Genomic DNA, 12,525 nt, shown 5'->3' with positions numbered 1-12,525 from the left:
TGAATACCATCAAAACCTATTAACTTTTTAGCTTAAGATTCAGTTGGTTCTTGGATAAGTTCTTGCACATACAGCCAAATGTTTTGGGATTGCACATCTACCTTGGTTTATGCCATATAAAGGCTCTATTCAATTAGAAACCATTTTTAAAAATTGTTCAGAGAACCAAACCATAAAAGTCTGTCTGTCTAATGAAGTGCTGGATTGTAATCAAGGATGTAGTTTTCGTTGCAAGTCTAGGGACCATTTTTAAGGTTAAAGCTCATAAGCAGCAATGGAAACAATTCTAATTAAAGATTCACTTTTTTTCAGTGGCAAGAGATGGACCAAAGAGCTCTCTTTTCTCTAGGTACTGAATAATCTGTTCTGGCAACTCAGGCCCAAAATACATTGCAAAAATAATCCAGTGTGAGATTTGGTTTAACTGCCATGGCTCAATGCTATGGAATTATGGGAATTGTAGTTTTGTGAGGCATTTAGCCGCCTCTGTCAGAGAGCTCTGGTGCCACAAGAAACTACAGTTTCCAGAATTCCCTTGCACTGAGTCAGGGCAGTTAAAGTGGTCTCAAACTGTATTATTTCTACACTGTGTTTTGGACCTCACTCGATTTCTCTCCTTATAGCTTAGTTGGCTTGGAATTAAAACAATGCAAAAGTAGTATCTTGGCTTCATATCAGAGAAGTACTAACAGGTGTAATTGAATAGTTATAACATTGCTTAAATCAAAGCTCAGCTTGCATATATTTTCCAGGCTTCAGGGTAAAAGCATGCATGTTTACATGCAATTATTAAGATTTCCCATATAGCATATGTACACTTGTATATGTAAGAACACACAACAGCCACAACTTGTATGCTGGTGGCATTACAAATAGCAATGAGCGCAGAACAGGTTTGAATACAGTTGGATTACCTTCAAAAATAACTTTTAGGCACTCCTGCTTGGTAGATGACAAGATCCTGGCATGTAAGTACTGTATATAGTTGAGGCAACCTTTTAAATACTGCGGTAGGCAAAAATTTCAGTGGCATATAGAAGTCATGTTTAAATTATCTCTAAATTAGACTTGATTTCTTCTAGCACACTGAAGTCTTAACTGTCCAACTCGTCTACTGGGGAGGGGAACCTATTTCATGTGAACTATAATGATATAAGCAATAATACAATACAGGAGTGTCTGCAGAATGGACACTACTGTATGCAGACATGGTTAGTAGTACAAACAATGTTCACATTAATTGCTCAAAGGGTATAATTACTTCAAAACATTTTTGTTCCCACATGCTTAATAAAGTTCTGCCCAAAGATCTCATATAAGTTACACAGCATACTTTATTTTAAAGAGGGAGGGGGGGACCCTGCTATGGTGACATTTTCTTTTCACCATTGCCTTCTTGAGCCCTAGCCCATTGACATTAAGCTGTCAACTAGGAGAGCTGTCCAAAATCAATAAATTAACCAAGAGATTAGCAGAAGCCAGTTCTGTTGGCTTAAGTATATTACTACAAGGTTTCCCAGTGCTTGAATTCTGCAGTGCAAGTGTTTGAATTTACACAAAGATTTTCAGGTGCATGTATAGCCCAAGAAATGCAAATAGACATAGCAGACCCATGTTCATCAACATCTCCATTCAACTGCAGAAGACTCCTGAAAATTAATAATGTAGTCAGCATCATGCAATTAAAAGCAATCTTGTGATTTGGCTTTTTGTCAATATACTCTAGAATAATCTTGCTATTATCTGTTCTCCTGGGACAAGTAGTTCCCCCAGTTATCTATCTCTGTTTTCCTAGGACAAGTAGTTCTTCCCAATTATCTAAGACTTACAGGTATGCACAGGTAAGCAGCAGGATGCTAACATGTTCCTACACATCTGGGAAACAAGTCTTCACAGTGAAACAAGGTGTTGAGCTCGCTCTTTTTCAGCGTTTCATATAAATGACGTTATAATTGCCATTGGGCAGAGAATGCAACTAGCTTGACAAATAATATCTAGGCTGCTCACATGCATTTTGCCAGGCTAAACTTAGGCAGCTTTTTTGTGTGGTACAAAGCATAAGCTGAATGTTTATGCCTATTTATGAAAAAATAATTTCATAGAAACTGGTCCCAACAAGTAACACTCAATTAGAAATAGGGGGAAAAAATACCAGAGTTCATGTTCTTCTAATTGTGTGTATGAATAGAGCCCTGTTTTATTGAGTGCAACATTATTGAAGGAGAAAGCACAACAATGTATTAAATGCCACTTGTATGATCATTCCAAACTGTACAAATTATAACAAAAGAAGAGTCAATTTTCAGATTCTCCTCCCCAGGAAGAAGGGGGTCAGAGGACACAGTGAAGTAAGGTTTCAAAAACATTTCCTCACAAAAGCTTCCAGTGGAGTGTAGAAATTCTGCATTATAAGGCAATATGAAGAATGGCATCCTCTAATCTCAAAGGAGGCTCAGTTACCTCACCAGGCAGAACAAATCCATACACTAAATCAACTTATTTTAAAAAAGGTAAGTGTTCTATTCAGTAGTTAACACTGACAAAAAGAATTTCAAATTCCATTCATATATTCCACTGACACAGCCAAGCATCTTCAGATTATCTAAAACCACTCATGGGAAAGCACAGATTGATTTAAGTGTCAATCAGTTGCAGTCTGCTGATTTGATTGGAGGCCTTCACAAATGTTTGGTGACGATTGCAAACAACAGCCAAGCAAATAGGAATGATGCAATATCCCACTGTTTTGGGATCCGCTCTTGTACAGGAGTAAAGGAACAAAAACATCTGTAAGTAAGGGATTAAAAAGATAATGGTCCACAGCCAAAAGGGTACAGACAGCAGCCGTGTTTTTAAGGAGTGCATCCAAGTAGTTTCTTCTCTAAGTTTTCCAGGAGGCTGCTGAATGTGCTCCAGTGCTAGTCTGTTGTAAGTCTCGTTGATTTCGAAGACATAGTAAAATGCAGCTGCGCTTGCTATCAGATATAATCCCACACCAATCCATCCCATCCTCTGACGGAAATTCATCATTCTCCATGCTCTGCACCTTAAACAACAAATAAAGTTAATCATTAAGCAGTGTGAGCAAAGGAGGTATCAACAGATAGTAGCATATGAAGAGATTTTCCTAGTATAGTTGAACTGTTACAATATTTGTTAAAAGCTATCACTGCTACCGCTGCTTTTAAGAAAACATATCCTTAGACTATGCAACCGTCTGCAGCGTGCTCTACATAAGGAATTCAGAAGACGTAGGATAGAGAGGAACAACAATTGAACTGGACACAAGTTTTCCAGCCTATGCCAAAAAGATCTAATCCAGTTTTTCTTACTGTAGTTCATAGATTTTTCTATTGCAAATATTAACATATTTTATTCCTAGCCCTCCCCCAATTATTTAAATCTTCCAACAGCTCTGTTAAGTAGGTTAGGATAAGATCTATTTAATAACCCAAGTAAGCTTTGAAGCTATTCAGGGATTTAAATCTAGGCCTCCTCAATCCATGTCTGACACAATTGTCTTGGTATCATGCTATGAGCTGGAACAAGGATTAACAGAACCTAAACTGAGGAGGTATGACACCACTCATGTATGACAAGATGTTTTATATGGCTGTTGGATTTTTTTTGATACCCAGAATATGAGGTGATTGTTTATTCTGCCTTCCTAAATCACAATAATTTCTATGGGTTATCAGTGAAATACAATGAAGACAAAATACAAAGCTTAAGTAGCATTCTTCACTTTTCTGAGTTGGAAATATGAGTGAGCCAGAGGCAGAACTGACCCAGTAGACCTTCAGAAATAACAAGGAGGAAGCAAGAGACCACATAATTGACTGAGCCAGGAGGTCAGTTAACAATGATATAAGCCTAAAGATCCCATCATGATGTGGGGGTGGGGATAGATAAGCCTGCGTATCAGATATGCAAATACAGAACATGTTCATGTTATTCTTCAAAAGAGAATACATTACCACTGTATTCTGTAACCATCACTTTAAGAGGGTGTTAAACATCAACTGAAATTTTGCATTGGTTTACCTGTCTTTCAGTAAACACAAGTATTCTTCACCATCCTTTAGATCAAGGATGGGGAACATTTGGATCTCCAGATGTTTTGGACTACAACTCCCACAGTTCCTTACCACTGTTTGTGCTGGGTAGAGCTAATGGTACTTGTAGGCCAGAACATTTGGAGGTTTTCCCATTGCTGCCCTATGCCATTTACATAACTGAAATTGCATGGGGAATATTAATGCATGAAGCAATGAACAGTGGCACTCTTCAAAAGAGAATATTTTTGCAGTACTCCTTTCAATGGTAAATGGCTATACTTATTCAGCCCTGGCCACACGGCTTCATGCAGAATCTTCAGGATGTCTCTCATATCACTTCATCCAGCTACTATTGCCAAATAAAATGTAAGTCTTTATAGTCCAGTTCTCACTATCATTTTCCTATGTGAGGGTAAAGATGTGAAGTATTACCACTAATCAGAGAGAAACTTATTTGCAAGTCTTCCTAGTTCAGTAGGTTCTTGTTATAAATTTGCCTAGGATTGCTGCTGCGGAGATAAGAAAAGGCAATTGGCAAGAAAAGCACAGCTTATGATAAGGCAAAAGATTGCATCCTGAGGATTTGTGCGCCTGTCGTCTAACCAAGGTCTTGGTTCTGGTTTGGTAGATTGCTTTGACTAAAAATTCTAAGAATCCAGTGTGTTACTTAAGACCTCTGTGTTCGTGGGGAAGGTTTCCAGGGTTGCAGACTGACTTTTTTCTTCTTCCTGGAGGCAAAGAATGTAATCTAAAGCAAGTCAGCGGCACATGAATACCATCAAAAACCTATTAACTTTTTAGCTTAAGATTCAGTTGGTTCGGATAAGTTCTTGCACATACGCAGACAGCCAAATGTTTTGGGATTGCACATCTACCTTGTTTATGCCATATAAAGGCTCTATTCAATGAGAAACCATTTTTAAAAATTGTTCAGAGACCAAACATAAAAGTCTGTCTGTCTAAGAAGGGCTGGATTGTAATCAAGGATGTAGTTTTCGTTGCAAGTCTAGGGACCATTTTAAGGATAAAGCCATAAGCACAATGGAAACAATTCTAATTAAGATTCACTTTTTTCAGTGGCAAGAGATGGACCAAAGAGCTCTCTTTCTCTTCTAGGTACTGATATATCTGTTCTGGCAACTCAGCCCAAAATACATTGCAAAAATAATCCAGTGTGAGATTTGGTTTAAACTGCCATGGCTCAATGCTATGGAATATGGGAATTGTAGTTTTGTGAGGCATTTAGCCTCCTCGTCAGAGAGCTCTGGTGCCACAAGAACTACAGTTTCCAGAATTCCCTGCACTGAGTCAGGGCAGTTAAAGTGTCTCAACTGTATTATCTACACTGTGTTTTGGACCTCACTCGATTTCTCTCCTTATGCTTAGTTGGCTTGGAATTAAAACAATGCAAAAGTATCTTGGCTTCATACTGAGAAGTACTAACAGGTGTAATTGAATAGTTATAACATTGCTTAAATCAAAGCTCAGCTTGCATATATTTCCAGGCTTCAGGGTAAAAGCATGCATGTTTACATGCAATTATTAAGATTTCCCATATAGCATAGTACACTTGTAATGAGAACACACAACAGCCACAACTTGTATGCTGGTGGCATTACAAATAGCAATGAGCGCAGAACAGGTTTGACTACAGCTGGATTATCTTCAAAAATACTTTTAGGCACTCCTGCTTGGTAGATTACAAGATCCTGGCATGTAGTACTGTATAAAGTTGAGGCAACCTTTTAAAACTGCGGTAGGCAAAAATTTCAGTGGCATATAGAATCATGTTTAAATTATCTCTAATTAGACTTGATTCTTCTAGCACACACTGAAGTCTTAACTGTCCCAACTCGTCTACGGGAGAGGGGAACCTATTCATGTGAACTATAATGATATAAGCAATAATACAAACAGGAGTGTTGCAGAATGGACACTACTGTATGCAGACATGGTTAGTAGTACAAACCATGTTCACATTAATTGCTCAAAGGGTATAATTACTTCAAAACATTTTTGTTCCCACATGCTTAATAAAGTTCTGCCCAAAGATCTCATATAAGTTACACAGCATACTTTATTTTAAAGAGGGAGGGGGGGCCCTGCTATGGTGACATTTTCTTTTCACCATTGCCTTCTTGAGCCCTAGCCCATTGACATTAAGCCAGTCAACTAGGAGAGCTGTCCAAGATCAATAAATAACCAAGAGATGAGCAAGCCAGTTCTGTTGGCTTAAGTATATACTACAAGGTTTCCCAGTGCTTGAATTCTGCAGTGCAAGTGTTTGAATTTACACAAAGATTTTCAGGTGCATGAGAACCCAAGAAATGCAAATAGACATAGCAGACCCTGTTCATCAACATCTCCATTCAACTGCAGAAGACTCCTGAAAATTAATAATGGTATCAGCATCATGCAATTAAAAGCAATCTTTGATTGGGCTTTTTGTCAATATACTCTAGAATAATCTTGCTATATCTGTTCTCCGGGGACAAGTAGTTCCCCCAGTTATCTATCTCTGTTTTCCTAGGAACAGTAGTTCTTCCCAATTATCTAAGACTACAGTATGCACAGGTAAGCAGCAGGATGCTAACATTCCTACACATCTGGAAACAAGTCTTCACGTGAAACAAGGTGTTGAGCTCGCTCTTTTTCACGTTTCATATAATGACGTTATAATTGCCATTGGGCAGAGAATGCAACTAGCTGACACAATATCTAGGCTGCTCACATGCATTTGCCAGGCTAAACTTAGGCAGCTTTTTTGTGTGGTACAAAGCATATGCTGAATGTTTATGCCTATTTATGAAAAAATAATTTCATAGAAACTGGTCCCAACAAGTAACACCAATTAGAAATAGGGGGAAAAAATACCAGAGTTCATGTTCTCTAATTGTGGTTGTATGTAGAGCCCTGTTTTATTGAGTGCAACATTATTGAAGGAGAAAGCACAACAATGTAATATGCCACTTTATGATCATTCCAACGTACAAATTATAACAAAAAAGAGGTCAATTTTCAGATCTCCCCCCAGGAAGAAGGGGGTCAGAGGACACAGTGAAGTAGGTTTCAAAAACATTTCCTCACAAAAGCTTCCAGTGGAGTGTAGAAATTCTGCATTATAAGGCAATATGAAGAAGGGCATCCTCAATCTCAAAGGAGCTCAGTTACCTCACCAGCAGAACAAATCCATACACTAAATCAACGTATTTAAAAAAAGGTAAGTGTTCTATTCAGTAGTTAACCTGACAAAAGAATTTCAAATTCCATTCAAATTCCACTGACACAGCCAAGCATCTTCAATTACTAAAACCACTCATGGGAAAGCACAGATTGATTTAAGTGCCAATCAGTTGCAGTCTGCTGATTTGATTGGAGGCCTTCACAAATGTTTGGTGACGATTGCAAACAACAGCCAAGCAAATAGGAATGAGCAATATCCACTGTTTGGGATCCGCTCTTGTACAGGAGTAAGGAACAAAAACATCTGTAGTAAGGGATTAAAAGATAATGGCCACAGCCAAAAGGGTACAGACAGCAGCCGTGTTTTAAGGAGTGCATCCAAGTAGTTTTCTTCTCTAAGTTTTCCAGGAGCTGCTGAATGTGCTCCAGTGCGTCTGTTGTAAGTCTCGTTGATTTCGAAGACATAGTAAAATGCAGCTGCGCTTGCTATCAGATATAACCAACCCAATCCACCCATCCTCTGACGGAAATTCATCATTCTCCTGCTCGCACCTTAAACAACAAATAAAAATCATAAGCAAGTGTGAGCAAAGGAGTATCACATATAGTAGCAAAAGAGATTTCCAGTATAGTTGAACTGTTACAGTATTGTTAAAAGCTATCACTGCTACCGCTGCTTTTAAGAAAACAAATCCTTAGACCCAGGGTAGGCAACCTGCGCCCGCGGGCCGGATGTGGCCCGGCGAGGCTTGGAACCGGCCCAGCCCGATCCTGCCACCGATTGCCGCCGGGCCTTGGGCCTCTCGTGCGAGGGCATGGTGGGGCAATTGTCTATAGACGCCTCAGAAACATGCATTTACATTAACATTTTTAAAAATCAGCAAATTTTTTTGCTTTCCTCCACTTTTAAAAAAAAGTGTCCACCATTTAAAATGTTTCCTACATTTGCCCGGTTTATTTATTTAATTTTTAAATTTTTTAAAAGTTATTTATGTTTTTGACTTCGGCCCCCATGTCTGAGGAACAGCAACCGGCACCCGGCTCAAAAAGTTGCCTACCCTGCTTAGACTATGCAACCGTCTGCAGCTGCTCTACATAAGGAATTCAGAACGCTAGGATAGAGAGGAAACAACAATTGAACTGGCACAAGTTTTCCAGCCTATGCCAAAAAGATCTAATCCAGTTTTTCTTACTGTAGTTCATAGATTTTTCTATTGCAAATATTAACATATTTTATCCTAGCCCTCCCCCAATTATTTAAATCTTCCAACACTCTGTTAAGTAGGTTAGGATAAGATCTATTCAATAACCCAAGTAAGCTTTGAAGCTATTCAGGGATTTAAATCTAGGCCTCCTCAATCCATGTCTGACCAATTGTCTTGTATCAGGTATGAGCTGGAACAAGGATTAACAGAACCTAAACTGAGGAGGTATGACACCACTCATGTATGACAAGATGTTTTATATGGCTGTTGGATTTTTTTTGATACCCAGAATATGAGGTGATTGTTTATTCTGCCTTCCTAAATCACAATAATTCTATGGGTTATCAGTGAAATACAATGAAACAAAATACACAGCTTAAGTAGCATTCTTCACTTTTCTGAGTTGGAAATATGAGTGAGCCAGAGGCAGAACTGACCCAGTAGACCTTCAGAAATAACAAGGAGGAAGCAAGAGACCACATAATTACTGAGCCAGGAGGTCAGTTAACAATGATATAAGCCTAAAGACCCATCATGATGTAGGGGTGGGGATAGATAAGCCTGCGTATCAGATATGCAAATACAGAACATGTTCATGTTATCTTCAAAAGAGAGTACATTACCACTGTATTCTGTAACATCACTTTAAGAGGGTGTTAAACATCAACTGAGATTTTGCATTGGTTTACCTGTCTTTCAGTAAACACAAGTATTCTTCACCATCCTTTAGAACAGGGATGGGGAACATTTGGATCTCCAGATGTTTGGACTACAACTCCCACAGTTCCTTACCACTGTTTGTGCTGGTTAGAGCTAATGACTTGTAGGCCAGAACATTGGAGGTTTTCCCTGCTGCCCTATGCCATTTACATAACGGAAATTGCATGGGGAATATTAATGCATGAAGCAATGAAAGTGGCACTCTTCAAAGAGAATATTTTTTGCAGTGACTCCTTTCAATGGTAAATGGCTATACCATTCAGCCCTGGCCACACGGCTTCAGGCAGAATCTTCAGGATGTCTCTCATATCACTTCATCCAGCTACTATTGCCAAATAAAATGTAAGTCTTTATAGTCCAGTTCTCACTATCATTTCCTATGTGAGTAAAGATGTGAAGTATTACCACTAATCAGAGAGAACTGCTAGGCAGTGTTCCTCCTCCTTTGCTTTATATAACCAACTGTAAGTCAAACCTCATGTAAGTCAAGGGCAGGTTTGGGGGCCAAAATGATGGATTTAGATATGACTTGTGGATAGATTGAGAGTAAAACTTAGGTGTATGTAACAAAGGATGCAAAGGATGAACAAAGGAAAACAGTGCAAGAAAACTTACAAAATTCCAGCAGGCGTAACTGTTTGGTTCATACTAAAGGCTTCATGGATGAGAAATAAAGGGGGTGTCAGTGCTACCAGAACAGATGATACTCTTGCCTTTCACCAGGGGATGGTTCCTTTTTAAAACAAGAATTAGCACAGTACAGTACTTACATTGACTCGTGAGATAAGTCAACTCAGGTTTTTGGAGCCAATTTTTGACTAAAATACCAGACTTATACAAGACTGAGGCCTGTTACAGACAGACCAAATAAAGCTGCTTCGAGTCACAGTGGAGGTATGGTGTTTCAATGATGCATGCGTCTAAGAGTCCAGAAGCCACACCAAAGCCACACTCCAGTCCTTAGGGCTGGAGCGTGGCTTTGGTGCGACTTCTGGACTCTTAGGACGCATTGCATCTTGAAACACCATACCCCACTGTTGACTCGAAGCAGCTTTATTTGGCTGTCTGTAACAGGCCTATATACAGTAAAACTATTACTGTACCAAATTTCCATCTCTGCTTACCCAGTGTTCTCTAAAAAGAAATATGAGGAAGTTCAGTGACCAAATGAACACTGACTCAGCTACCAATGTATCTTCCCAAGGAGAACAAAACATTGGTCCAAAGTTGCAATCTTCAGCATTTTCCTATCTCAGCTTTGACCTGGAAAGAGGCCAAGCAGAGAAGAAGCTGTACTGGTTGCCCCAACTGCAGCATTTAGTGACTAAGATATCCCTGATGCAAGGCTACTTCATTGAATTTTAACTTCTCTAGATGCCATGAACTGCAGTCAGTATGAGACTAATATAATAATAATTAAAAAAAATTGTAAGCTCAAAGCAGTTCACAACATAGTAAGCATGTGACATGTCACAGTAAAAAACAATAAAATGGCTCAGTAATACAATCACCATTTCATACAATTTCCTAAAAACCTGAAACCATATACAGATCCTTAAAACCAAGGTTGGGGGGGGGACTCCTTAACCAAAACAGAATCGGGAGGATATGCTACTGAAAGAGGTGGGTTTTAATGCCTTCTTAAAGGCTTCTATGTAGAACAGAGTTGGATCTTTTCTGGGAGTGCGTTCCAGAGGTAGGGGGCTGTAGCCGTATAAGCCCTCCAGTGAGTTGCTGCTAGTTTTACCTTGGGGCAGTCAAGTAAAAATTTCCCCATGTTCTGAGGGTGGGGCGGATTATGTAGGGAGAGGCGCTCCCTCAAGTAACTGGGCCCAAGCCATATAGGGCTTTATAGGTAACGACCAACACTTTGTATTGCGCCCGAAGCTAATAGGCAGCCAGTGAGAGATTTTAATATAGGTGTTATGTGGTCCGATCTCGGAGTACCTGTGATCAATCGGCTGCTGCATTCTGAACTAACTGAAGCTTCCGAACCTTGTACAAAGGTAGCCCCATGTAGAGCGCATTACAGAAATCCAAGTGAGAGGTTACAGTGCATGTACTATAGTTTCAAGGTCCTTTCTGTCCAGACAGGGCGCAGCTGGCGTATCAGCAAGTGGTACCAAGCACTCCTGGCCATCGCATTTACTTGGGATGACAATTGTAGAGATGAATCCAGAGAACTCCCAAACTGCAAGCTTTATCCTTTAGGGGAAGGATAACCCCGTCAACGATAGGGTGGCAAATTTCCCTATCTGGACTTGGGGGTACCTATCACAAGTACCTCTGTTTTCTCTGGATTCAGCTTGAGTTTGTTTTCCCTCATCCAGCCATACTGACCCCAGGCAGGGATCCAGAGGGGAGGTGCCATCCTTAATCACTGTATCAGTCGGAGACATGGAGAGATAGATCTGGGTGTCATCAGCGTACTGATAACACCATGCTCCATGCTTTAGTCAGTTTTTACACAAGAAATTCAAAGCAATAACTACAAATAATGATCCCTTAAATGCATTCTGAGCACAGAAGCCACCAACACAGTGGGAAGAGAGAAGGGACGGGACATGGAAGACAGCCCATATTATGAAAACAGCAACAGATCAATGGCTTCAAATCTCCACAAAGTATTGTACTGGAGTCCTTGCGTCATCCAGATGTGTTGGACATGATTTCCTTTCATCCTGAACCCCTATCTCATTTCCTTGCTATGCTACAACACACCTATGTATGTGAGTTGCACACGTAAGGTGTCTTAAGAGCCACACACAACTCCTATTCTCTGGCAATTTAGCTGTGCATGGGCTAATAAGTTTTGTTGGAACATGGTCTCATCACTCCACAACAGCTTTTCTGATAGCAAATGTTTGGTGCCCCTGATTACTCAATGCAATGCCTACTGGCTGCACCCCAACTGCCCAGCACAGAATAGTATTTTATATACTAAAATGTAAGCTAGTAAAACATCTAAAGCTGGGCTCTAGGATTGCATTGATGGCTATGCCACCCAATCTAATATGCTTGCAAAATGTTAATCATCCAGCAATTAATGGATGCTTATAGATTTTAAAAATGCTCCCCAACGACTGGAAGCAGGAGTGGAGCTGGCATGCCTCTGAACTCATAGGATCAAAGAAATAATTTTCAGAAAATTGCAATTTAGTCAAAGACGGAGCTGACAGCCTTTTTAATAATACTAATACTAATAATACGTTTATTTATAAGCCGCTTTTCCGCAGTGATCAAAGTGGTGTACAGATAGAAATTGCAATAACAAAATACAAAATTTTTGCTCTAGTAAGCGGAACCTGAAGCACCCAACATGCAATGACTGAAGTAAATACCAGGATTCTCGTAACAAC

The 12,525-nt window shown here is 39.6% G+C and overlaps 1 protein-coding gene and 1 pseudogene across 4 annotated transcripts in view; both read right to left on the bottom strand.

Annotated features, from left to right (window-relative positions):
- Positions 1–1,316: 1,316 nt before the first annotated feature.
- The window catches only part of TMEM251 (transmembrane protein 251), a 14,713-nt gene continuing 3,504 nt past the window's right edge, over positions 1,317–12,525 (bottom strand). For 3 of the 4 annotated variants that reach the window (XM_042446613.1, XM_042446612.1, XM_042446611.1), the window contains one exon: positions 1,317–3,046. In XM_042446613.1, coding sequence (XP_042302547.1) covers positions 2,635–3,030 — 396 coding nt within the window. In that variant the 5' untranslated portion in view covers positions 3,031–3,046 and the 3' untranslated portion in view covers positions 1,317–2,634. The remainder of the gene's footprint in view (positions 3,047–12,525) is intronic. The other variant, XM_042446614.1, reaches the window with a different exon arrangement.
- LOC121919739 lies at positions 7,397–7,779 on the bottom strand (annotated as a pseudogene).

Source organism: Sceloporus undulatus, chromosome 1 (genome assembly GCF_019175285.1).
Source record: "Sceloporus undulatus isolate JIND9_A2432 ecotype Alabama chromosome 1, SceUnd_v1.1, whole genome shotgun sequence".
NCBI classification, from domain to species: Eukaryota; Metazoa; Chordata; class Lepidosauria; order Squamata; family Phrynosomatidae; genus Sceloporus; species Sceloporus undulatus.
The sequence above is the reverse complement of the archived record's forward strand: the minus strand, read 5'-3'. Positions and strand labels throughout refer to the sequence as shown.